The 27,466-nt window shown below is 38.6% G+C and overlaps 2 protein-coding genes across 7 annotated transcripts in view; one reads left to right on the top strand and one right to left on the bottom strand.

Moving 5' to 3' along the window:
- Positions 1-13,057, top strand: part of SLC17A4 (solute carrier family 17 member 4) — a 30,333-nt gene extending 17,276 nt beyond the window's left edge. For all 4 annotated transcript variants that reach the window (XM_043450612.1, XM_043450609.1, XM_043450610.1 and 1 more), the window contains 4 exons: positions 8,788-8,920; positions 9,002-9,149; positions 9,987-10,077; positions 11,383-13,057. In XM_043450612.1, the coding sequence (XP_043306547.1) occupies positions 8,788-8,920; positions 9,002-9,149; positions 9,987-10,077; positions 11,383-11,547 (537 nt within the window). In that variant the 3' untranslated portion in view covers positions 11,548-13,057. The remainder of the gene's footprint in view (positions 1-8,787; positions 8,921-9,001; positions 9,150-9,986; positions 10,078-11,382) is intronic.
- The window catches only part of SLC17A1 (solute carrier family 17 member 1), a 49,606-nt gene continuing 31,607 nt past the window's right edge, over positions 9,468-27,466 (bottom strand). Inside the window, exons 12-13 of one of the 3 annotated variants that reach the window (XM_043450613.1) lie at positions 24,766-24,902; positions 9,468-9,718 (exon numbers count right to left, since the gene is read on the bottom strand). In XM_043450613.1, coding sequence (XP_043306548.1) covers positions 24,768-24,902 — 135 coding nt within the window. In that variant the 3' untranslated portion in view covers positions 9,468-9,718; positions 24,766-24,767. Of the gene's footprint in view, positions 9,719-19,973; positions 21,135-24,765; positions 24,903-27,466 lie in introns of those variants that run through there. The other 2 variants (XM_043450615.1, XM_043450616.1) reach the window with 2 other exon arrangements.

The following is a 27,466-nucleotide window of genomic DNA, read 5'->3' as shown; positions in this document are numbered from 1 at the left end:
TGCTGGCAGCATAAGTGATAAAACAATAAAACAAAATTTGCCTTTGAGAAGGCTCTGACAGAGAAGCATAAATAATGTTACAACATTAAAAGGACATAAAGTTCCAAATAGGACTTGTACCAAAAACTTGTGGAAAATGTTTTTTTAGAAAAACTTTTATTCAAGTGTAACATATATAAAGAAAAGTGTGAAAACTGCACATGTGTACAGCTCTCTATACAATATGTACACATTTTCTTTCTCTGTACACATTTTCACAAAGTGAACAGATGCTCTGAATGGCTGAAAAGAGCCTATCAATTCCTGTCAGATGAGTGTCTCAAAATTGGTGAAGGGTGTATCATCTTCTAGCTTGTAAGTGACACTTCACTAGGTCACTGAGTTAGTGTTTCATTCTTATCCCTTGTACAAAACGTGGGGCTCATCTGGTGAAATCATGCTAAGTGGTCAACAAAGAACTGACCTTTCCCAAGGTCAGAGTCCAGAGGGCATACATGCAAACAGTCTGGAGGAACTGAGATCAGAAAGCCCAACGACAGAGTAGCTATGGGTCTTCCCAAAGGAGGAAGGGGGGGGCCAGCAGCAGGTAATTGAAACAAGAATCCCAGGCAAAGGAACTGGAAGACAGGAGGTCTAGACAAGCAGGATGCCAGTGCTGAGAGCTGTTGGAAGTGATTGGTCCCTGGTGTGAAGTGGGGTAGGCTCTTTAATCTCAGAAACCAAGGCTGAGGAAGAGGGTGATGAGGGAATGATTAGAAGGGCAAATTGAGGACAGACAATAGGGTTTCCCCAGCTTGAGAAATCAAGAGGCCTTGAGTCCCATTGGTCTCAGGGTATTTTTCTCAGTAACCTTGATGGTCCTGTTTTGTTACTGGTTTTGTCACTACAACTCTTTGCCCACTCTTTGTTGTGCCTAACTCTTTGCAACCTCATGGACTGTAGTTGGCAAGGCTCCTCTGTCCATGGAATTTCCCAGGCATGAATACTGGAGTGGGTTGCCATTTCCTTCTCCAGGCTTTGGTTTACTCATCTGCAAAATAAACATCTTGGACCATTTGACAGTGAGATCCTTTTCATTGTCTGGATTATGTACAACAAAGGATGTTGCATTTTCTTTAATAACATTTTGATTTAGGAATTGAAATGATAACATTTAAAAAATATATAAAAAGACATGGTGAAAAATCTCTCATTCCTGTCCCCCCAAAACCCTGTTTTCTTAGCCTTCTATTATGTTGAGATATGTTCCAATTTTGATGAGAATTTTTATCATAAATGGCTGTTAAACTGTCAAATGCTTTTATTCTGCATCTATTAACATGATTGTGTGATTTTTACTGTTCCTTTTGTTAACATGATGTCTCACATTGATTGATTTGTGAATACTGACTCATCATTTATTTCTGGAATAAATCTTACTTGATCATGGGGTACGATTCTTTTTATATATCATCAAATTTGGTTTGTTAATATTTTGTTTAGGGTATTTTCTTCTATATTCATCAGGATATTGGCCTATAGTTTTCTTTTATTGTAGGGTCTTTATCTGATTTTGGTATAGGGTAATGGTGGCCTCATAAAATGAATTTGGGAGTATTCCCTCCCTTCCATTTTTCTGGAATAGTTTGAGAAAAGTAGGTATTAGCTCTTCTTTATATGTTTGATAGAACTCCCCTGTGAAGTCATTTTGTTCTGGACTTTTGTTACTGGGAGTTTGGTATTTTAATTACAAATTCAATTTCATCACTACTGATTGGTAAATGTTCAGATTTTCTATTCCTGGTTCAGTTATGTATGTTTCTAGAAATGTATCTATTTCTTCTAGATTGTCCAAATTGTTGGCATATGTTCATTGTATTCTCTTATGGATTTTTTTTTTTGTATTTATGGTATTGAGTGTTATTTTTCCTCTTTGACTTCTTATTTTGTTTGGGTCCTCTTTTCTTCTTGGTAATCTTGGCTCTTTATCAAGTTTGTTTATCCTTTGGAAAAAGCAACTTTTGGTTTCACAGATCTTTTCTATAGCTATTTATTTCTGGTCTATATTTTATTTCCTTTTTGATTTTTATTATTTCTTTCCTTCTGTTGACTCTGGACACTTTGTACTTTCAAATACAAGATGGTGAGATTTTTCTTGAGAAAGGCCTGTATTGCCATAAATTTTGCTCTTAGAACTGTTTTTTCTTTTTCTTGAAGGATAAATGCTTTACAGAATTGTATTGTTTTCTGTCAAATCTCAACATGAATCATCCATAGGTATACATATATTCCCCCCCCACCTTTTGAACCTCCCTCTCTTCTCCCTCCCCATCCCATCCCTCTAGATTGATACAGAGCTTGGGTTTGAGTTTCCTGAGCCATACAGCAAATTCCCATTGGCTATGTATTTTACATATGGTAACCTAAGTTTCCATGTTACTCTTTCCATACATCTCACCCTCTCCTCCCTTCTCCCCATGTCCATAAGTCTATTCTCTATGTCTGTTTCTCCACTGCTGCCCTGTAAGGAAATTCTTCAGTACCATTTTTCTAGATTCTGTATATGTGCATTAGAATATGATATTTATCTTTCTCTTTCTGACTTACTTCACTCTGTATAATAGGATCTAGGTTTTTCACCTCATTAGAACTACTCAAAGGTGTTTCTTTTTGTGGCTGAGTAATATTCCATTGTGTATATGTACCACCACTTCTTTATCCACTCATCTGTCGATGGGCATTTAGGCCGCTTCCATGTTACAGTTATTGTAAACAGTGCTGCAATGAGCAATGGGATACACGTGTCTTTTTCAATTTTGGTTTACTGAGGGTATATGCCTAGGAGTGGGATTGCTGGGTCATATGGTGATTTTATTCCTAGTTTTTTAAGGAATCTCCATACCATCTTCCATAGTGGCTGTGTCAATTTACATTCCCACCAACTGTGCAAGAACATTCCCTTTTCTCCACATCCTCTCCAGCATTTATTGTTTGTAGACTTTTTGATGATGGCCATTCTGACCGGTGTGAGGTGATATCTCATTGTAGTTTTGATTTGCATTTCTCTAATAATGAGTGATGTTGAGCATCTTTTCATGTGTTTGTTAGCCATCTATTTGTCTTCTTTGGAGAAATGTCTGTCTAAGTCTTTTCCCCACTTTTTGATTGTGTTGTTTGTTTTTCTGGTATTGAGTTGTATGGGCTGTTTGTATATTTTGGAAATTAATCCTTTGTCAGCTGTTTCATTTGCTATTGTTTTCTCCCATTCTGAGGGTTGTCTTTTTACTTTGCTTATAGTTTCCTATGCTGTGCAAAAGCTTTTATGTTTAATCAGGTCCCACTTGTTTACTTTTGTTTTTATTTCCATTACTCTAGGAGGTGGGTCATAGAGGATCTTGCTTTGATTTATGTCATCAAGTCTTCTGCCTGTGTTTTCCTCTAATTGTTTTATAGTTTCTGGTTTACATTTAGGTCTTTAATCCATTTTGAGTTTATCTTTGTGTATGGTGTTAAGACGTACTCTAATTTCATTCTTTTCCATATAGCGGTCCAGTTTACCCAGCAACATTTATTGAAGAGGCTGTCTTTGCCCAATTGTATGTTCTTGACTCCTTTGTCAAAAATAAGGTACCCATAGGTGCATGGGTTTATTTCTGGGCTTTCTATCTTGTTCCATTGGTCTATATTTCTGTTTTTGTGCCAGTACCATACTGTCTTGATGACTGTAGCTTTGTAGTATAATCTGAACTCAGGAAGGTTGATTTCCTCCAGCTCCATTCTTCTTTCTCAAGACTGCTTTGGCTATTTGGGGTCTTTTGTGTTTCCATATGAATTGTGAATTTTTTTGTTCTAGTTCTGTGAAAAACGCCATTGGTAATTTGATAGGGATCACATTGAATCTGTAGATTGTGTTTGGTAGTATAGTCATTTTCACAATGTTGATTCTTCCTATCCAGGAACATGGAATATCTCTCCAACAGTTTATGTCATCTTTGACTTCCTTCATTAGTGTCTTATAATTTTCTTTGTACAGTTCTTTTGTTTCCTTAGGTAAGTTTATTCCTAGGTATCTTTTTGTTGCAATGGTGAATAGGATTTTTTCCTTAATTTCTCTAATTTTCATTGTTAGTATATAAAAATGCAAGTGACTTCTGTGCATTGATTTTGTATCCTGCAACTTTGCTAAATTCACTGATTAGCTCTAGTAATTTTCTGATACTATCTTTAGGGCTTTCTATGTACAGTATCATGTCATCTGCAAACAGTGAGAGATTTACTTCTTTTCCAATCTGGATTCCTTTTCTTTTTCTTCTCTGATTGCTGTAGCTAGGACTTTCGGAGCTATGTTGAATAATAGTGGTGAAAGTGGACACCCTTGTCTTGTTTCTGATTTTAGGGGGAATGCTTTCAGTTTTCCACCATTGAGGATAATGTTTGCTATAGGCTTTCCCTACTAGCTCAGTTGGTAAAGAATCTGCCTGCAATGCAGGAGACATGGGTTTGATTCCTGGATTGGGAAGATCCCCTGGAGAAGGAAATGGCAACCCACTCCAATGTTCTTGCCTGGAGAGTCCCATGGAGAGAGGAACCTGGCAGGCTACAGTCCATGGGGTCACAAGAGTTGGACATGACTGAGTGACTTTCACTACTACTACATTACTATCATAAATGGCCTTTACTATGTTGAGGTAGGTTCCTTCTTTGCCCATTTCTTGAAGAGTTTTAATCATAAATGGGTGCTGAATTTTGTGAAAGGCTTTTTCTGCATCTATTGAGATTATCATATGGTTTTATCCTTCAATTTGTTAATATGGTGTATCACATTGATTGACTTGCATATATTGAATAATCCTTGCATCCCTGGAATAAACCCAACTTGATTATGGTGTATGAGCTTTATTATGTGTTGCTGAATTCTGTTTGCTAAAATTGTGTTGAGGATTTTTGCATCTATGTTCATCACTGACATTGGCCTGTATTTTCTTTTTTTGTGTTGTCTTTGTCTGGTTTTGGTATCAGGGTGATGGTGGCCTTGTAGAATGAGTTTGGAAGTGTTCCTTCCTCTGCAATTTTTTGAAACAGTTTTAGAAGGATAGACATGAACTCTTTTCTAAATGTTTGACAGAATTCTCCTGTGAAGCCATCTGATCCTGAGCTTTTCTGAGAGATTTTTGATCACAGCTTCAATTTCAGTGCTTGTAGTTGGGTTGTTAATAATTTCTATTACTTCTTGGTTCAGTCTTGGAAGATTGAACTTTCCTAAGAATCTGTCCATCTGTCCATTTCTTCCAGGTTATCCATTTTATTGCCATATAGTTGTTCATAATAGTTTCTTATAATCCTTTGTAATTCTGCATTTTCTGTTGTAACCTCTCCTTTTTCATTTCTAATTTTGATTTGATTCTTTTTTTCTTGATAAGTCTGGCCAAAGGTTTGTCAATTTTGTTTATCTTCTCAAAGAACCAGCTTTTAGTTTTATTAATCTTTAGTATTGTTTCTTTCATTTCTTTTTATTTCTGCTTGGATCTTTATGATTTCGTTCCTTCTACTAATTTGGGGTTTTTTTGGTTCTTCTTTTTCCAGTTGTTTTAGGTGTAAAGTTAGGTTGTCTATTAGATGTTTTTCTTGTTTCCTGAGGTTGGATTGTATTGCTATAAACTTCCCTCTTAGAACTGCCTGGCTGCATCCTATAGGTTTTGAATTGTCGTGTTTTCATTGTTTTCTTAGAACTGCTTTTGCTGCATCTTATAGATTTTGGATTATTGTGGTTCCATTTTCATTTGCCTCAAACTATTGTCTGAATACCTCTTTGATTTCCTCATTGACACTTTTTTTTTAACGTAGAATGTTCTTTAGTCTCCACATGTTTGTTTTTCCTATTTTTTCTTCCTATAATTAATTTCTAGTTTCATACTATTGTAGTCGGGGAAAATGCTTGATATAATTTCTATCCTCTTAAATTTGTTGAAACGTTTTGTAGCCTCATTTTGGAGAACATTTCAAGTGCAACTTTTCAATGTGTATTCTGCTCTTTCTGCATGAAATGTCTTGTAAACCCAACTGGTCTATTGTGTCATTTATGACCACTGTTTCCTTACTGATTTTCTGTCTGAATTATCTGTCCATTAATGTAACTGATGTGTTAATACTATTACTGTATTATTGTCAATTTCTCCCTTTATGTCTGTTAATATTTGCTATATATATTTAGGTGCTCCTACTGAATATATGTTAGAAAGTGTTGTATCTTCTTGTATTGATCCCTTTATCATTATATAATCCCCTTTGTTTTTTTTGTTCCAGATTTTGTCTTAAAGTCTATTTTGTCTGAGTGCTGCTACCACCGTTTTATCATGCTGTTTTCATGAAATATCTTTTCTCATCTCCTCACTTTCAATCTGTATGTGTCTTTTAACTCTGAAATGAGTCTCTGCAGGCAGCATATAGATGGGTCTTGATTTTTAATCCAATTACCTGCCCTGTGTCTTTTGTTTGGGGCATTTAGCCCATTGACATTTAAAGTGATTATTGGTAGATATATACCTATTGCCATTTTGTTACTTGTTTCCTGGTTGTTTCCGTAGTTCTTTTCTACTCCTTTATTTTTAGTTTATTACCTTGTGGTTTGATGTTTTAGTGGTATCCTTGTGTTCCTTTCTCTCTCTCTCTCTCACTTCCCCCCCTCCCTTTTTTTTCCTGTATCTACTGTAAGTTTCTGATTTGTGGTTACTGTAAGGCTCATGTATGTTTACCTGTATCTACTTGTTTTAAACTGGTAGTCATTTAAGTTCAAACTCATTCTAAAAGATCTTTCTTTTTGCAGCTCTGATTGCTGATTTCCATTATTCTATCTTCCAGATCACATATGCATTCTTCTGTATCATCTAGTCTGTTAATTCTTTTCAATAGGTTTTTAATTTCAATTATTGTATTCTTTAGTTCTGGCTGGCTCTTTTTTAAAAATATTTTTTTATCTCCTTGTTAAAATTATCACTATGTTTATCTATTTCTCTAATTCAGATTAGCATTCTTATTACTAATTATTTGAACTCTGATACATTATTTGTTTCATTAGTTGTTTTCTTTTTTCAGGGGTTTTCATATTCTTTCCTTTGAATTAAATTCCTCTGTCTTTTCATTTTGCTTAATCTTCTCTGTATCTATGAAATTAAGTGAAACAGTTACCTATCTCAAACTTGAAGGGGTGTCCTTATGTAGAAGCATCCCTGTGCAGTCTGTTGTGCCCAGGGTCTTTGGTGGGAAAGCTCGGTTCAATGTTGAACATGAGTCACTCTTCCCCATGGTCGAGAGTAGGAGGTAGAACTAGAGGTGGAAGGGCTAGAACAAGAGCCACTTGTGAGCCAGGGCTTGTCCTCCGTTTGACAGCCAACACCACACTGCTGGTGTGGGGTGGGTGGGAGGGTCCCAAGTTTCTGGGTCAAGAGCCTTGAGGGTTGGTCTGATCTGGTTACATTCCTTCTGTGTGTGCTCTCCCCACTCCCAGCACTGGCACCCTCGCCCAGGGAGGAACAGTGCTGGAGCAAGAGGAGCTGGAGTGGGTGCTTGACATGAGTTGGGGTGTGGGCTGTGGTAGTCCCAGCCCACCAGTCAGAGTCCTGGACAGCTCCTGATCTGCTGCCTTCACAGGCACCAGCAATGTTCAGACGTTACGCTAAGTCTGAGCTGCCTCTTTCCCTCACAACTGCACACTCTTCTCAGGCGTGGCAGCCCTCTCCCCAGCGTGGAGCTGCACTGGGAGCAAGAGGGGCTGCAGCAGGTGCTCTGCTCAGGTTGATGTGTGTGTTAGGCAGCGGTGGGAAACCAGCCAGAGTCCTTGTCAGTTTCCATCTGCTGCTTCTGCCTTTTTTCGGGAGTAAGCAAGTGTGTGCATTCTCTTCCTAAGTGGAGTCTAGGTTTTTCTTTCTTTTTCTTTTTTTTTATAGTCTGGCTATCAATCCCAGTGTTTTTCAAATCAGCTAAGGGGAATTGTCCTATTGGTGCCAGACCCCAGGGTGTAGCACTCAGTATGTGGTTCTCACCACTCACTCCCCAGGGAGGATCTCCGAACCTGTGTAACTCTCCCTCTTGTGTGTACCCTCCTAAGGATGCAAGTCCTGATCCGATCACTTCTCTTCATTTCTACCCAATTCCGTGTGGATCTTTGTTACAGCGTTGGTTGGATAACAGTCTTTCTGCCAGTCTCCAGTTTGTTTTCAGTGAGAATTGCTCCACATGTAGATGTATTTTTGATGTGTTCATGGGGAGGTGAGCTCTGCATCTTCTTACTCCACCATCTTGATCTCCCTCCTTTATAAACTTTTATATTTATTAACAAATTGCCCTCAATTGGGCATTAATATTTGGAAGTGCCTGATTCCCCTTGGCATCACCACAGATCATGTCAAAAAACTGTTGCACTCTTGCCAATTTGACAAAATGTTCTCTCACAATAGTTTTACTATTATGAAGTTGGTTACCTTTTAATATGTTTAGGAATCACTTTTTTTTTTCTGTAACTTGTCTTTCATACCTTTTGACTATTTTTCTACTTAGCTTTTGTTGTTTTTAATATCTATTTCCACAAGATCCTTATATATGACATTAGTCCATTTTTTTTCAACTTGAACTTAATGCTTATTTTTCCTCAGACACTAAAATTATATTGGTTCATTCCAGTAACTTAAGTTTTTATTAAAGATGCTATGTATATATAAGAAAAGCTATAGATGTAGACAATCCACCCAGGGATCAATCTATGTCATAGTGGCTGTAGTGAGGCATGCACTTCACCTCAGTTCTGGTTCTCAGAGTGGGATACTGTCAGCCCTGCCGTTTGCTTCTGCCTGTATCTTTATTGTCCCTGGAGGTCTACTGGCAGATTTTCTCCTCTCCAGAAAAATCCTCAGACTCAATACCATCAGGAAACTCTTCACTGCTATAGGTAAGAACTGAAGTGGATACAGGGGGTGGATGTGGGACGCTCAGGGAAGCTTCCTATTCACTCTTTGTTCTCTTGCCCCAGCGGTTCTCCTCCCAGCTGTGCTCTTCACATCTGTTTTCTGGGTTAGATCCAGCTTCAGCACCGCCATAGCCTTCTTGACAATCTCTTCTGCCTTCAAAAGCTTCGCCCAATCAGGAGCCCTTGTCAACTTCATGGATATTGCTCCTCGGTAGGGACCCCTTTGCCTGATCCTCACAGAAGCTCAGTTCATATCCAATATCCCTAAATCTGCTCTGACACACACGAGCAAAATGTGACATGTACTATGGGTCATAGGAAATTTCAGCACCACCCCTCATCCAAACAACTCCTGGAAGGGACTCAAAGCTCGTCAACCACTATTAAATTAGTTTTTCCAGATGAAAACAGGAGTCAGTGGCTGCACTCACAGTTGAACTGTGTGAGACTCATGCCAATCTCTTTCTGTTGGGGAAGGCAGCAGTTACACAGGACTGGGTCACTGAAAGGACTCGTAAACTTCAGAGGGTATGCTTATGTAAGCCTTTAATATGGGTAGAGGATAGCAGGAGAAACATTTACCTCTGATATAGGTAAATATCAGAGATGACTGAGGCTTCCAAATGTAGCTCCCAGGGACCATCCACGCACCGTTCACAGTCAATAGGACACACTTCCTCTTCAGATAATGAACCATCAAATTACATGGGAGATACCTTGGTCTCAGGGGAGCCAATGACTCATCCAATGAGAGATCTTTTATACCTAAAAACAAGGCTTCTTAGCAGAAGCCAAGAGAACATATAAAGTAGGTGCCAACCATCAATTTGTGCATTTGGTATAAAGAATGTTGACGAGTTAGTACAGTTTATAACCCCCTGGAAATCCCAGATCCTGGCACTGGATTATATGCATCACTAGTCAATACATTTCACTCAGGTTTGACTAAGGACCAACACAGCCCCAGGAATCCCCAGATAAGCACAGAGTTGCAACAGATCAGCTGATATGAACTCTATGCTTACACAGGAATATTGCTTTCTCCCAGGTACAGTGCCTTACTCAGGGCACTATCACAGATCTTTTCTTACATGGCAGGAGCCATCTCTCCCACGGTCAATGGATTTTTGATCAGTCAGGTAAGGTTAACTGTTCTGATGATAGTCACCAAAGTCACCTAGAAAGGTCACCCAGCCTCTCATTCTCACCCTAGGCTCATCTCAAGCAGAGAAATCACCACATGATCAGGGTATGAAGTGAAGGAGAATGTTCCATTGTATGAGTTTATGCCTTATGAGTTGTTAGAAGATGAATTTCTCATGCTAATCATCAAATTTTCTAATAATAATCACAGCATTTCTTGTAAAGTATAGAATAGCCAACATTCTGATTTGCCTGGGGCTGAGGGCTTTCCTGGGATGTGAAGCTTTCAATGCTAAAATCTTGAAAGCTCCAGGCAATCTGGAAAGAGTTGGTTATCCTACGTAGGAAGCCAACAAATATTTATAGAGTGAGATGCTGAGTAGATGACAGAGTGAAGGAGCAATCTGCACCTTACACATATGTTGACCAGTGATTAGTAAAGCAATTCCTCTGCCCAGTATTGCTTACATAGTGTTTTTACACTCATACAACCTTCTGTCCTGGGAGGTGCATTTAAAATTGTCAGAATAAACAAATTCATCTGATGACAACTTTGTATGACTCAGACTTGATACAGACTTTATGTGAGAAATATGTATATGACATTCACATGACAATCATTCTTTAAGTTTCTTGTGGTTTCTACCAGTCAGCCAGGAAAATGAATAGAGAATAACAAAGAAAGGGTATTTTTCTTGACATGAAGTCCTTTCTTTGTTTGAAGCTTCAGTTCTCTTCCAGCCCCTAAGACACTGTCAGGAAATGGCTGTTTAAAATAGAAATTCTCAAATTGCCCTTGTTTCCCTTGTTACTCACTCATTCATTCAACAAGTATGCAATGGATATTGGAATGTGCCATGCAATGTTTAAATGAATAAAACAAAAGTCCTTGCCCTTAAAAGGTCGATATGGTAGGGGAAAAAAGCAATAGAAAACTAGTAAACTAAACAAAAACATGATATACTGAATGATGGTAAGTGCTAAGAGAAAAGTAAGGCAGGAGAGGAGAATAGGGCATGTAAGACCGGGCAGGGTTACAGTTTTAAATGGGGTGGCTGAAAAAGTAATACTTAAATAAGAATGGGAAGCAAGCACGTGAGCCAGACAAATGGCTACCTGAGGGGAGAAACATTCCAGCAGAGGGAAAGGCCAGGGTACCAGAAATTCTAGGAACAACCAGGAATATATAATTGAGGGCAGAGTTGGGGGTGGGGTCAGTGGAACATAGTGCCAGAGCCTTTCTGCAGCAGGATGGAGAAGAACAAAGAGACTGTTGATAACTTGTGATTTCCTGCCTCCAGGATCCAGAGCTTGGTTGGAGAAATGTCTTCTTGTTTTCAGCTGCTGTGGGCATACTAGGCCTGATTTTCTACCTCATTGTCGGCCAAGCAGAGGTGCAGGACTGGGCTAAATACAGACATGCACCCACTTCTGAGCGAACTGACGCCTCGGATGCCAGCGCTTAGTTGTTCACTGTTTGCCCTCACGGACATTCCCCTTTCATACCTGCTTGACTAATTATAGCCTTTCAACTTGAATTGACTTTACTTCCAGTATCTTCTCTGAGACCTCAGCTATGTCATACTGAAATTTCTGCCTGGAGATTTTACAAGGGATGGTGAGGGGGAGATTAGTTATTTAACTCTAAGCTCCTGAGAGCATAGGTGTATCTGAATTTCTATGTGTTCTCCACTCTTTTCACTGTTATTGCAACATATTTGGTAGAGATGAAACACGTATTTCTTATAATGGCACAGAGCTCCTAAAATCCTTGTTAATTTCTTGAGTGATAGGGAAGAGAGGAGAATCTTTTATTATAATATCTGGTCTTAGTCCTTGGTTCCAGACAGAAGAGCTTCTAAGACCCTCGGTATCTCTGGAGTGACCAACGTGTCTTTATGGTATACTAATGAGATGACTGGGCCTGGGGGCTCTAGATAGCTTCAGGATGGGGGTTGGTTGCCAAAAAGACCAAGACTTGATTAGAAGGTTGGAACTTTCAGCTGTGCCATCCCACATCTGGGGAGGGGAGAAGGGCTTGAGATTTAGTTATTCATCAATGGCCAGTGAATTAATCAATTATGCCTACACAATAAAATCTCTGTAAAAACCCTAACAGTGGAGTTCTGAGGATTTCTGGAATGGTAAACACACAGAGGTTCTGGGAATGGTGTACCCAGAGAGGGCATGCAAGCCCTGCATCCCTTCCCACATAGCTTGCCCTAGGCATCTTTTCTGTTTGACTGTTCCTCAGATGCATCCTTTAGTATGTTTTCCTAAGTTCTGTGAGTCATTCTAGCAAATTATCAAATTTGAGGAGGGACCATGGGGACCCTGAGTTCTGAAAATAAATCAAACAGAAGTCTGGGTACCTTGGGCACCCACTATTTTGATTGGTGTCTGAGTAACTGTTCTCAAAATTGAGTTAGGTAGGGTCTTGGTGTCCACAGAGAACTGGAGAACTGCTTGGTGTGGAAAACCCACATTTGCTGTGAGAGTGTTGTAAATAGAGAAACAATTTTTCTTTAGTTATCCAGATATAAGCTAGAGAGGCTAGAGGACAATTTCTCACCAAAGCAAAAGAGGACACCAGAACCATGGGGTGTGAAGACTGAGAATCACAATAGGACTTGTATCCAAACATCCAGAAGATGAATCCTGAGCACCACTATCAAAAGAAAGCCCCAAACAATGAAAGCCACAGTGTATAAATCCAAAGTCCTGGACCAGGAAGACAGAGCAGGGAATTAAGTAAGGAGGGATACAGGGCCATCCTGGGGGCTTGGCTTGGATAGGATACCCAGGTGAAAAATGTCAAAGCAGAATGGACAATAAAGACTGACTCCATTTTAGGATATTCCCAGGTGGCACAGTGGTAAAGAATCTGCCTACCAATGCAGGAGATGCAAGAGATGCAGGTTTGATCCCAGGGTCAAGAAGATCCCCTGGAGTAGGAAATGGAAGCCACTCCAGTATTCTTGCCTGGAAAATCCCATGGACAGAGGAGCCTGCTGAGCTACAGGCCATTGGGCCGCAAAGAATCAGACTTGACTGAGCATGCACTCACACACTCTTTCTCTCTCTCTCTCTCACACACACGGCTGTCACTTTGCTGTGCACCTGTAAATATCATAACATTGTTAATCAGGTATACTCCAATACAAAATAAAAAGTTTTTAAAAAATGACTGAATCCATTTTAACAAGAGTAAGAAACATACCTGCAATAAATGGGGTGGGGTAGTAGACTTCAACTATTTCAGACAACTTGCTTTCTATGGAGGCTAGCTTTGGAATCAGAAACCCCTCTTAATACTGCAGGGCTGGGGTGCTCTCCAGGGTCAGCTCTTTCCTTCTTTCTGGCCATCGTGACCTCTGCCTCACATCTGGCTTGCAGCACCATGCAGATCCCTTGAATCTTGGCGAACAGACATTGTCCAGTTTCTCCCTTATTCCTTCAAACACCTGTTCCTGCCACCACTCTTGTCTCTGATGTCCTTGCTCTGTTCCTCTGCTGGAATTCTACCTGCCTTCAGAGGGCCTCAGTTAATATTCACCTGTTAACATGTCTTCCAAAAATGAGTACAATCCCTGTGCTGGCTTGACTCCATCCCAAATATCTGGAGAGTGTGTATGGTATACCTGCTTTCATTAATCCCTCATGTGGGCAACATAAACAGTAAATAAATATTCATCAACACATAACATGTGGCAATGGCAGAGACCAAAACCAGACATAGCCTCAACATCTCTGGAGGGTGGATGACTCTGAATTTTGATTCACCACACAAATGAATGTGCGATGGCTGTGGAATTAAATCATGAGAGGTACACCAGGCTATGAGAGCGAATGATAAGGGCATATGCACGAGTCTGAAGATGAGGAAGGGCCCCCATAAAAAGTTTCAATTTTTTTGCTAGGATCTGAAGAACAATAGTTAATTGATAAAGAAGGTGGATGGAGAGAACGTTCTAGAAATATGGTATAAAATAAGAAAAGGTTGGCGGCAGGAGGGAGCTGGAGAGGCCCACCAAGTGGTTTTATTTTATGTTGCCTCCTATTTGGAAGGGGTAAGAGAAACGTCTAAGGTGCTCTTGTCAGACAAGAGGACCAAAAAGTGAGACACCCTGCAGGTACCCAGGCAAGGTGATCACCTCCCACAGAGTAATGTCAGTGTTACACATTATTCCACAACTGTTTCATTTATGACAGTTCCCTCTACCTAGTATGACTGTAAATTTCTAAGGTTTAGGAACCATGACATACACTATTTTGTAATATCTTTAACACAGAAGATATTAGCATCTTGTACACAGTAAGTGCTAATAAACTTGTGCATGTGTGTGTGTGTGTATATAAGATACTTGTTGAATCCCTGAATGAGTCAACAGTGAAATGGCTTTGGGGTGGTATGAGACATAAGTTAGGAAAGAAATGATGGGGAAAAAAGGATCCTATTTTGATCCAATTTTTCTTTAACTCCCTTTGTTTTACAAAGCAGAATCACTTACACCCATGGACTATCTTCCTTTCTCATCTGATATTAAGATATCGAGAGACTAGGTTTGCTCCATTCCATAGCAATCACACAGTCAACTCCAGGCTCTCATCGGTGATGGTTAAGACGTTTGCCATTAGGGCACAGAGTTTCTTGTTTATTTATGAGCCAGCCATGTCTGCCTTTATTCACCTCTTTTCCTTCTCGAGGCCCTTTTGTTTCTTTCTAATCTGTCACTTTTAGTTGCTTCTGAAAACAAGTGATTTCTCCCTGGGCCTGACTTATATTGGGCTGGCAAAAAAGTTTGTTCATTCAATACGTTATTCAATAAAGTTCTTGGTGAAAATAATAAAAAAAAAAATGTGTCTTTTATTTTTACTTAACTCTGGACAAACTTTTTGGCCAGCCTAATAGTTTTGTCCCTTACTTTAAGGCTGTCCTTAAGCACAGAAATTTTCTTCAATTTTCCAGTAGCCCATACATCTAGGACATGGAGGAGTGAGAGCTGCAAATTGTGGAAAAACTCTTTCACAAAGTCTTAGAATAAAATCTTATCTTCTTGTGCTTGTTTTTGGTTTCACTATCTTTTATAAAGCATTTAATGCAGAGTAGAAGACAAATAAATCTGAATTTAAACTTCAGATGTGTTATAAACAATACATGGACAAAAGAGATGGCCACGGGGTGGGCATGGTGGCAGGAGGTGGGGGTGGGGACTGGCCTCCTTGGAATCTCCACGCCATCTTCTTCCTTGGGTTGGTGACTGGAAGTCGGTGACCCTCAATCCCAACTCAGGTGCTGGTCCCTCTCCCCTACAATAAGGAGTTCAGCCTCAGGCTCTCTAAACACTCTGTTTTACACTAAGTTGTGTAGAGAAAGCAAAAAGCACACACAATGTCACTGCTAAGTCCTGATACCCAGTGGATATAAGAAAGTTTTATATAACAGTTCGAAGGAATAGTCCAGCTTAGTATATTTTTTCAAGTTGTTTCCTTTGTCCGAATTACAGGTTATCCTAGGTATTTGTTACACTCTCTCCTCTTGACTTAAAAATGGTGCCATTTTGTCCTCCTTCCTTGTCCCTACTCTCACAAGTTTCCGTGTCAATATCATGCTAGGTCCAGGCATGTGGTTTGAAGTCACCCAACATCTGCTCTAGACCTATGCTGTAACCTGAAAACAAAAACACTGCACATTCTTGGGGTCTGGGATGCAGGTAGTCTGATGTTGCTTCTCTCCCTAATAAGAACACATTTTATCCACAGCATTCACAAAGGTACACTTTTTGTATTTGACCAAATTCCCATTCTCTGTAACTAATATTATTACAAAGAAAATGACAATGAAACCTCTTGTGACCCTCCACCAACCACACACACTGGTCCCACTCAGAAGCATCCCAGTCCTTTCAAAGAGCAAGTTACCAAAACCTGTGGCAACTGTAACAGTGCTATCTGGAAAACTGGACGGAAACCCAGCTTCATCTGGCTGGCAGGTGTCCAGATTAATTCATCTGCTGTAATGTTCTCCGAAACCCAGAAAAGGAAAGTGGCCAACGTGCTTACTCTGGGTTTCAATCAGGGAGCCTATCTGGGCAACAATGAGGAAGGCACACTTGAAACATGGCCATTCACACAAGTAGACAGTTTCTGGGTTTCCCAGTAGAAACAGTTACACTGCCTAATAACTATCAAGAAGTGCCCCACATGTGTTTCTACATGTTAGCTGAATATAAACATTTCTTTAAGGTAGGCAATCTTGATGCATTTTTTTCCACAGCAGGGAAAATGCTATGTAACACAGGTATTTCACCTATGACTGAGAAAAAAGTTGGTATCCCTCACCAAAATGTCAGTGCTTTAAGTGCACATAGTCCATTGTAAGAAATAAAGGTTTCTCTTGTCTCCTCTTTTCTGGGATGGCCTATATTTGGCCAAATGTATGGTGACTTATTCTCTGCTACTGCTAAGTCACTTCAGTCGTGTCCGACCCTGTGCAACCCCATAGATGGCAGCCCACTAGGCTCCCCCGTCCCTGGGATTCTCCAGGCAAGAACACTGGAGTGGGTTGCCATTTCATTCTCTAGCACATGAAAGTGAAGTCGCTCAGTCGTGTCTGACTGTTAGCGACCTCATGGACTGCAGCCTACCAGGCTCCTCTGTCCATGGGATTTTCCAGGCAAGAGTATTGGAGTGGGGTGCCATTGCCTTCTCTGGACTAATTCTCTAAGAGTGTGTATAATAATGTTATACTGAAGACTAGCTATAGGTGGCCATGTACAACAGCTATAAAATTCCAAAGTGAGGTGTTTTAGGGTACCTTACAGATATTATTCAGGATATGATTTTTTTAAAAAAGCCATATGATTCTAAAACCATTTAGGATTAGATAAAAGTAAAAACCTTGTGAGCACAGAGTTGGAGACAGGCTTAGAAATAATTTTAAAATGTATGTTGTCCCCCTAAGATCAAGAACAATACAAGGGCATCTACTCTTGCCACTTCTATTCAATATCCTCTTAGAGGTTCTAGACAGGGCATGTAGGCAGGAAAACGAAATAGAAGGCAGGGTCTTCATTTAGAAGGCAGTGGTAAAGAATCTGCCTGCCAGTGAAGGAGACACAGGTTTTATCCCTGATCAGGGAAGATCCCACATGTTGCAGAGCAATGAGGCCTGTGTGATACAACTCTGTTCTGGAGTCTGAGAGCTGCATACGGAAGCCTGAGCACCCCAGAGCCCATGCTGTATGTGCTACAAGAGAAGCCGCTACAATGAGAACCTGCACAACACAACTAGAGAGCAGCGCCCACTAACCACAACTACAGAAAAGCTCATGTAGCGACGAAGACCCAGCACAGCTAAAAATAAATAAATAAACTCATTTAAAAAAGAAATAAAAGGTGTCTAGGTTATAAGAGAAGAAATCAGACTATATTCACAGATGGCATAATCCTCCATATAGAAATTGTAAGGAATCACTAAAAAATAAATGAGTTCAGCAAAGTTTTGGGGTACAAGATCAATACACATAAAACAGTCGTGTTTCTACAGATTTCCAACAAACAATCCAAAAATTAAACTAATTTCATTTACAGTAGCATAAACAGACTAAATTTAGGAATAAATTTAGCAAAAGAAATATAAGATTTATACTCAAACAGTAAAATTTGTTGAAAGAAATGAGAGAAGATTTAAATGAATGAAAAAAATGGATGTTTATGGATTGGAAGACTTCAATACTGGTAAAATGGGAAAAACTCCTGAAACTGATCCACAGATTTAATGCAATTTCTATCAGAATTCCAGCAATTTCTCTGTGGAAATTGACAAAGTGATTCCAAAATTGATACCAAATTGTAAGGGATCCAGAATAGCCAAACAGTCTTTTAAAAGAAAAGTAAAGTTGGAGGATTCACACTTCAGAACTCTCCACAAAGCAAAAGTAATCAAGACAAGAGTTGTACTAACATAAGGATAGATACATAGACCAGTGGAATAGAATTCAGAGTCTAGAAATAAACCAATGTGTCCATGATCAACCGATTTTTTAACAAGGATGCCAAGACCATCCAGTGGGGAAAGAATAGTCTTTTAACAAATTGTCCTGGGACAACTGGATAGCTAAATTCATTCTAAAGAATGAATTTGGATCCCTAGTTCATACCATTTACAAAAATTAAAATAGATCAAAATAGATCACAGATCTAAATGTAAGAGCTAAAACAATAAAATTCTTAGAAGGGAACATAGGGATAAATCTTCACAACCTCAGAGTTGGCAATGGCTTCTTAGATATATAACATCAAAAGCATAAGCAGCAAAAGAAAAAATAGATAAAGTGGATTTCATATATATTAAAAACTTCTGTGTGGCCAAGGGACACAGTCAAAAAGCAAAAAAACAGCCTCAGAATGGGAGAAATGATTTGCAAATCACAGATTTGATAAAGATCTAGTATCTAGAACATATAAACTCAACAACAAAAGACAATTCAATAGAAAAGTGAGCAAGACTTGAATAAATATTTTTTCAAAGAAGATACAAAAATGACTGATAATGCAATGAAAAGATGCTCACCATTATTAATCACTGTTTAGTTGTCAGTGAAGTCCGACTCTTTTGCAACCCCGTGAACTGTAGCCCACCAGACCCTTCTGTCCATGGGATTTCCCAGGCAAGAATACTGGAGTGAGTTGCCACTTCCTTCTCCAGGGGATCTTCCCAATCCGGGGATAAAACCTGGGTCTCCTGGATTGGCAGGCAGATTCTTTACCAGTGATCCACCTGGGAAGCCCCATTAATCATTAGGAAAATGCAAATAAAAACCACTTCAAACCCAGTAAGATGAATATAATAAAACAAAAACAAAATAGGAAATAACAAATGCAAGGATGCAGAAAATTGGACTCTTCAGACATTGCTGATAGAAATGTTAAATGGTATTTCCACTATGGAAAACAGTAAGGTGGCAAAGACAAGTATGACAACACACCATGAATGAAATTCTGAGAGCTCTGTGTAACATACTTCCTGATTCATTTAGTTGCTAATGCCAAAATCTAGGTCCCATGCTAAGATTCTCTCTCTTGCACAGTCCATAATCTCCCTGCCATGTCTGCCTAGCTCTGCCTCCAGAGTCTGCATCTAACTGCTTCTCACCATTTCTTCTGCCTCTTTCCTAGTCCACACCACCAGCATCTTTGGCAATGAACTTCTGAAACAGCCTCAGTCTGGTCTCCCTGCCTCCACTCTTGTTTCCCTAGAGACCTTTTCCTAGAAGGCAGCCAGAGGATCTCTATAAAGCATTAATCAGGCAAGTCATTCCCCTCCTCAAAAGCATTTAATTGATTCAATTATAAACAATTAAATTCAAACCAAGTCCTTCACATGATCTGCAAGCACTACAGGATCTGGCTTTTAACTAATTCCAAATCTCATTTCCTGTCACTCACTAGATTCCAGCCCCACCACACTCTGTTCTCCCTGCTAGGCAGACTCAGTTCATTCCCACCTCTGGGCTGTTTCCTTGCTTATTTTTGATGCTTGAAGCACTCTTTCCCCTGATTGTCGTGAGGCTCTTCTCATTATGGAACACAAATGTCACCTCCGGGACCTCTAGCTAAAGCAACTTTCCTGGACACTGCCATTCTACCCTCTTTCATGTTCTATATGGTCTGTTAATTAGGACCTGGAATTGTCTTAACTTTCAGAATACAGATATCATTCATCTTCTCTCCCCATTCCACCCCCAAAACACACACCTCACCACACACAACACAATGTAATGCTCTTTTAGAATTAGAAATCCTGATGATGTAGCTGACTTCTCAGTACTTATAAAAATGCTGTAAAAATTTGTTATCTGGTTGAATATTAGAAAGCAGGGGCTTTTAATCTCAGATCTGTGAACTTTATAGAAAAAGTTACATCCTTATATACCCAAACTCTGGTTTAAATTCAACATTTCTATCTATTATGAATGTAAGTAACAAACCACAGTAATGGCAGTATTGATGACTGATACCATATGAAATCACAGATATTTTCTTATGACATTACAGTAATTAATATCTCAATATCTCAAACATCTCAAAATACATTGTTTTGCTCAACACTATTTTGAAATTACAGTAGCTCTACTAGGCTGGTAGTTAGTTCTCATTATTTAATGAATTAATAAAGGAGCATATATATGATCATAAACACACTTTTAAATATCTTTGATGACTTTCAGCATAATCATTCTCCTTTGGAGTTCTCTGCATTATATTCTGAATTGAAGCCCATCACAAAAAAGTTAAGCAGCCTTGCTCTAAAGGACTTCACAGGCAGAATGTATGTCTCTTTATACAACTATTATATCTGGAACCCACTGAAATACATTCAAAGATGCAAAATCAAAAAATTATAAAGAATGGAGAACTACATCATGCCCCAAACAACAAGGACTATTTACTAAATTCAAAACAATGAGGACCACTTGCTAAATTCAAAACAATGAGGACCAAATGAAAAAGCGACATCGGAAATAAACTCACAGATGTATACCAGACTGAAAAGGTAGGTGCATTCCTCTGGAAGTAAGAGAGGGTAACGCCACAGGGCCAGGGGCTGCTATATCCTTCCACCAGGAGGAAGTGCATCTAGGAACCAGATAGACCCTTGCAATTGTGGCGTCCCATGCCCTTTAGCAGTGGCTTCTGGGTTCCAGGAGAAACATGTGGCTGTGACTCAGCCCTTTCTTCTTTTCCCTCAGATTCTTAAATGAAGATGGGAAGTGGAGATTGACCAACTTTGCAACAGTGTATCAGTTTGACCGCCGCGAGAAATACCACCGATTCCGGAAACACAATGCCTGAGCACTGCCTAACGGCTGACACCCCTTAAGACGTAGGTGAGGGAAGAAACAACCAGTAGCACGCGAAAACAGAAGACAAGGCTGAGGAAAATGTCTCCGGAACTATCACATCACCAGGGCTTGCGTTCCCTGAGCTGTCTAGGGTCTTGGCTAGGGTCTGAAAAGCGGATTTCAACTCCTGGCTCTCCAGCAGCAGCCTGATGGGAAGATGGAAAGAGCAACCAGGTAAACAGGAATATTGAGGAAATTCTATCCTCAACATGTTTGAGGAATTACAATCTCTGGGAGAATCGGTCCTCGCCAGGGAAAAGTAATTAGAAAAGTCGAGTATGTTAGATATTTTGGAAGGGAAAAGAAGGCAGAAAAAGAATATCGCAAGGTAAGGGAAAATGACCACATTTTCAAAGAAGATTTAGTTAGAGTATAAACATAGCCCAAACTTAGAACATTTCATAAACCTTCCAAATTAGTAGAGGCAGGCAAGGGAGCAGGAAGTAAAGAAGGACAGAGAGAATATAAAATAACAGAAAATGAAGTTTGTTTCTAATTGGAATGAATGCAGTTGGAACTCAGCTAACAAAGGAGACAAGTCTCAGAATGGGTGAAATCATGGAACCCAACTATATATCCTTTGTACGGAACACATACAAATGAAATGACTCAGAAAGGTGGAATTTAAAGGCTATGAAAAAGTATTCCTGGGAATCTAAAACAAGCGCAAATGTACAAAGTTTGAGGTTGCAATATCAATATCAGAAAGTCAGTTAACAGTAAAAATCATAAAATGGAAAAGGGTGATAGCTTTACAAAATTGAAATTAAATTTCCAATTAAGATAAACTTGTCAAAATCTTTTGGAAATTGTAATATAATGTCAGAATATTCAATAATGACTGCTCAGACATAAACAGAAATGAGTAGAAATAACTCATGGAAATAACATAATGGAAAACTCTTATAACGTTTAGTATTTAATACGTCAAATATATGCAAACAAGTAAGATTTATAGGGTCTGAGTAGTGTGATTGTTTTCATAGCTGTGCCCACTCTGTACCCTGGAAACAGAAGAGGAACTTTTGCTAATGCCTATGAAATATATCCTAGTGCTGTTGTGCGCTTCTTCATAACAATGGCCTCAGTAATTTCTATATTTGTATGAGATCCCATATTTTTCAACTGCTAGTTATATTCCATTCACCTACAAAATGTATTAACAAAGACACCACTGATAAACATGTTTAATTCCAGATCCAGTTTTTTGCCATTTCTAGTCATCAATCTTGAGCACAAATGCATCTAGGTGAATTTTTGTGAGTGCACCATTTATGGAAATTTCTTGGCAAATTTCTCAGCAAACTGAGTCAAGTTAATATTGGATTAATAACGATCAAATTTTCCTCCAACCATCATTTGGATCATTTCAATAATTTTGCTAACTAAATTTCAATAAATTTGCTAACTAGTTATTGCTGTTCAACATGAAAAAAATATTTCTGTATTAATAAGTTAGTCAGGAAACTTACTGCATGCACTTATTTTTTCTGTAGCTTTCCAGCCAACTCAGTTAGATTGTCTAGGTAAACAATTGTATCATCAACTCATAATGGTAGTTTTACCCTTTTCCAGTGTGGATTCCTTTTCTTTCTCTCAACTTCTCTCTTAAGTGAAAACCCTGTAGATCAACCAAGATGTGGGAGTAGAAAGACCTCATCTCCTCTTACAAGCACATCAAAATCACTACTTGGAGAATAATCATCTATGAAAAAGACTGCAACCTATCAGAAAAAGATCTACAACTAAAGGCAGAAAGACAAACCAAAATGAGATAAGTAGGAGGGGCAGACTCTCTATATAATCAAGTCCCATCACCTCAGGTGAGCTACCCACAAAACTGGAGAATAATTGTAGTCAGAGGTTTCCCTAAGAAGTGAATGTTTCTGAGCCCCACATTGGGCTCCCCAGCCCAGGGGACCTGCACCAGGAAGACAAGCCTCTCTTCATCCGTGATGTATACATGTGGATGCTGGCCAGAGCCCCTTTACCAGTTTGTCATGACAGTTTCTTCTGGGAGAGGAAGAGGGGACCTTGGGGAAGACCTGGGATGACTTTGAGTGAGTAAAGCAATTAGGCTGTGCCTTGCAGATGCTCACATCTCCAAGGAGAGCTCTACCACAAGTGCCCATGGTATTAGGGGCACACCTGTATCCTGTGTGCCTTGCTCTCTGGGTTCCCTGTGGACACGGCCTCAGCCACCACTTCAGCCTGAGTCTCAGATAGTATATATATGTCCAGGTAATTCAAGTGGTGTAATTCTGCATGTGCATTCTCTCTGCAACGTTGTGAAACCTCACTATTGGATTATTCCATCAGCTGATATACATCTAATTCTAAAACAACAAACATATAAAATTTCCCTGCTATACCATGCCATTTCTCTGCTTTCCTTTAGAGGGCTGTCTATTTTGCTGTCTCCACTTCCTTAGCCACAGCATTCAGATGAGAGAAAGAAATAAAGGTATTCAAATTGGAAGGGAAGAGGTACAACTGTCATGATTTGCAGACGGCATGATACTCTCTATAGAGAACCCTGAAGTCTCCGCCCAGTTAACACTCTTTTAATCATGACCTTGGACATGAAAAGCAGACTATCACCAGGATCCCAGCAGTTTTGCATGTAGTTTATCCTGATCACAACTTCTCCCTTCCCCTAAAAGTAATGACTGTCCTGACATTGGTATAACATCTTCTGTGCATGTCTTTATAGATGTATCACCCACACATGTTTTATAGATGTATCATCCACACGTTAGTAGACTTTAGTTTTGCCAGTTTTTAAAAAATTGTATGTCTTTTAAGTCTCTGAATCTAGAGACTCCCCCTCCATCACTCTTCTTTTTCTTTATAATTCATTTAAGACAATTATAAAGCTGTTTGGGTTTGCTGATGATATCCTTAGGATTTAGTTCAAAATATTCTCTGTCCTCTGTATTTTTTACAAAACAGTAGCTGTATCCAGAGGTTTGACCACATTCACTTTGATCTTTTTAGCAAGACCTTGGTGGTCTTTGCACCCGGAGGTACAAAACATCTCTCTCTTTGTGGTAACAGCCTGATGCTCAACCCTAGATCTCTTAATTCACTGGGGTTTGTAAATTGGGGATATTCTACGTCTATCAATTCTCACTGATGTATTAGCTAAACAAATTCTACAAAGGGACATTTCCCCTACTGTTTACTTACCACTGATGGAGTTTAGAGAAAAAAAGGCACAATATCAGATTCTCCTTTAAACTTTAATGGACCCTTTGTCTCCATCATTTATTTGAAAAACCATTCTAGTCGCGATCATCTTTAAAGTACCTCTTGCCAAACCCATTAATAAATTCTCAGAATCTTACATAATTTGATCCCTTGATAGCATTTGCCATGGGTACTCATTCCCACCTTTTTCAGTTTTCTTCTGAGACACCACATTCTCCAACCATCCTTCCTACTTCATCAAAGGCCCTTCTCAGTTCCCCTTTCAAGAGTCCACCTCTCTTCCTCACTTTTAAATGGTAGAGAGGCCCATACTCCTAAATTTCTATCTCTAACCGCAGTTAGAGATAGGGCAGAATTCTAGGGCAGTACAGCCGCTGGGCTGTATGCCATTTCATCAGGGTGTCAAATAGTTTCAGACTTTACCTGGCCCCCTGTACTCCCCTGAACCTGCACCCCTTATTTTTTCCAATCTGTCAGCAACACCAGAGTTTGCTCAGAGGCCATTTAGCTTCTTTCTATCCTGCATCCACAGTTTCAAAATCTGCCCTTAATTGAATCACTTCTTACCTTCAGAGATAGGTGTTTTGTCTTTCTTTAGCCCAGTCTTGAACTTCTGCTTTAGCAAATATAAGGTAGAAGATTAGGCTTATCATGTTATTGCCTATCATCAGGAGGAAGATTTTAAGCCAGGGAGATTCTGCATCCTGAGGAATTAAAGTACAAAAAATTATAAACTACTGTTGTGTTTTGTAACATTTAAAATGTAGTGTTAATATAGGCTTGATGCAGGTCACTTAAACATGGCAAAACATTCTAAATAGGAACAAAAAGTTAAATTTCACTGTACAGAGATAATCACCATTTGACTTATGGTTTGTGTCTATGTACATATAACTTTTCATATGTAAAAAGGACTTTGCATGAATATAGTGCTAAAGCCAAGAATGCATATGGTTTTATATTCAGAAATATCCTATAAACGTTTTTGTATATTAGGAAATATTTGACTGTATCATAACTGTCTCTGACTAGTAATCCGGAATTTAGATTTATAAAATTTATAAGAGCATCCCTTATTTCTTTAAAGTTGTTTTCACTTTTTGTTGCTATAAGTTTGAATAAGTTGGTGATTAATTACAAACACAGCAATGCTTTTGAATAAGATTTATCAATTACTCTTATTTATAAAAATGGTTGATACATTTTCTCTTTCAGACTATTAATATGATCAGTTTCATTAATACATTTTATTAATAAATAGAGCCACTTTACTTTCTTAGAAAAGGGCCTACTTGATCATGATGTTGTACATATTTTAATATATTGGGGAATTCTATGCACAGGTAATTTATTTTTGGCATCCATATTCAAAGATTACTTTAAACTTCAGTTACATTTCAGATTTGTTTTACCACTTTGCTCTTTACTTTTTGAACAGCTGAGGTTAATTAAATTTTATGCAGTTAAATGCAAAATGCATTGTGATTGCATTTTGGTCTCTGGTGTCATGCTTTTGAAGGATGGATGTCCTGTGTGAAGTTTAAATAATTATTAACTCCTATTTTACTTTGGTAGCTTTATTATATCCTTTCTTCATTTACATTTGTTATTATCCATAATTAACTTGGGGGTAAATATGAGAACAGAATGTAATTTTTTTTTTTCAAGTGGGCTCACCACTGTGTTTTTAAAGAAATCAATCCATTCCTTCTGGTTTGAGACGAAACTTTATTATAAAGAATGTGGTTTTTTTTTTTTCCCCAGAACTTGATCAAATCATCACTAGTTTCATTTAAAATATAATTAGGAGTAGAAGTTGAAAAAAATGTTTCTTGCCAAACTAGACATTAAATATATTTAATTATAATGATTTCTATAATTAAAACATGCTGAATTTGACAGCTAATATGTAAACAGTGAAGAAAAAAAGAATCAAGATGCGTTTAGAAATTTAATGATAATAAAAGTTTTGATAATTTTAAGTGAATAGAATTTATTGTCATTTGGAATTGAAGTCCAACCTAGAAATTTAATGTGTGTATCCCTACTAATATTTTCACCGATGTTGATCAATAAGTGTGCAATCTTCTTCATATGGACTTTGTACAGTTTTCAAAATACTCATAGGTATTTTGCAATATTAGTTGACACTGTGCTTATTGATTGATACTGTGCTTCAGAGTTTTCCACATTATGCTATCTAACTTTGATTTCACACCCCCACCCCCTGCCGGGAAGATAATCACAATCTCTGTCCATAGTGTTGTATTTTTCCTCTGCACTTACATGGTGTATATCAATAATTTAGTTTTCTTGACAGGTGTGTTTGCTAGCATTTTCAGAATGCTAAACAATAGGATGGCTAGCAATACGCTTTTATTTTTCCTGATTTAAAAGTATATGAGAATAAAACTACTAATAGCTGTTATGCATTGCATGCAAACATCTAGTACTCCCATGAATGATCTGATGTGGTAATTACCTTAACTCCATGAAGTTTGTGTCATCTTAGGCATTTACAGCTAGAGACACTGAGATTAAGAAGTGTTTCCAGGTCACATATCTTGTAAGTAGCTAAGACTTGAACAAGATAGTTTTTTTGCTGGAGAAATTGAAACTCCTAAGAAACTGTTAGGCCTTCCCTTGTGGCTCAGCTGGTAAAGAATCTGCCTGCAGTGCGGGAGACCTGGGTTCGATCCCTGAGTTAGGAAGAGCCCCTGGAGAAGGGAAAGGCTACCCACTCCAGCATTGTAGTCTGGAGAATTCCATGGACTGTGTAGTCCATGGGGTCGCAAAGAGTCAGACATGATTGAGCGACTTTCACTTCACTGTTAAGTAGCTGATTCTCAATGTTTCTAGTATTTTTGTGTAAATGTTTTTTTCCCTGATATCATCATCTTTGGTTAATGTTTACTTCATCTTTTTATGCTATTCTTACAAGTTTCAGTGTTTCTATGTCTATTTTAGGTATGTGTGTTATATATTTTTTATTTATATAATATTTATGTATTTTATATAAATAATTTCTCTATGAGGTATGCAACTGTGGATTTCTGTTTATCCTACTTGTCATTATTGGGTTTCTTAAAGGTGTGAATTGCTGTCTTTCTGTAAAACTAGAAAACAATCACTTTTTCTTCAAATTTAACTTCTGTCCTATTCTCTTTTCTGGAACTCCAGTTAAATGTATGTTGGGCCTTCTCCTTGAGTCCACATATTCTATACCTTCTATATATTTTTAATATGATTCACTCTGGATAGATCCTCC

Source organism: Cervus canadensis, chromosome 28, assembly GCF_019320065.1.
Source record: "Cervus canadensis isolate Bull #8, Minnesota chromosome 28, ASM1932006v1, whole genome shotgun sequence".
Classification (NCBI taxonomy): Eukaryota; Metazoa; Chordata; class Mammalia; order Artiodactyla; family Cervidae; genus Cervus; species Cervus canadensis.
The sequence above is the reverse complement of the archived record's forward strand: the minus strand, read 5'-3'. Positions and strand labels throughout refer to the sequence as shown.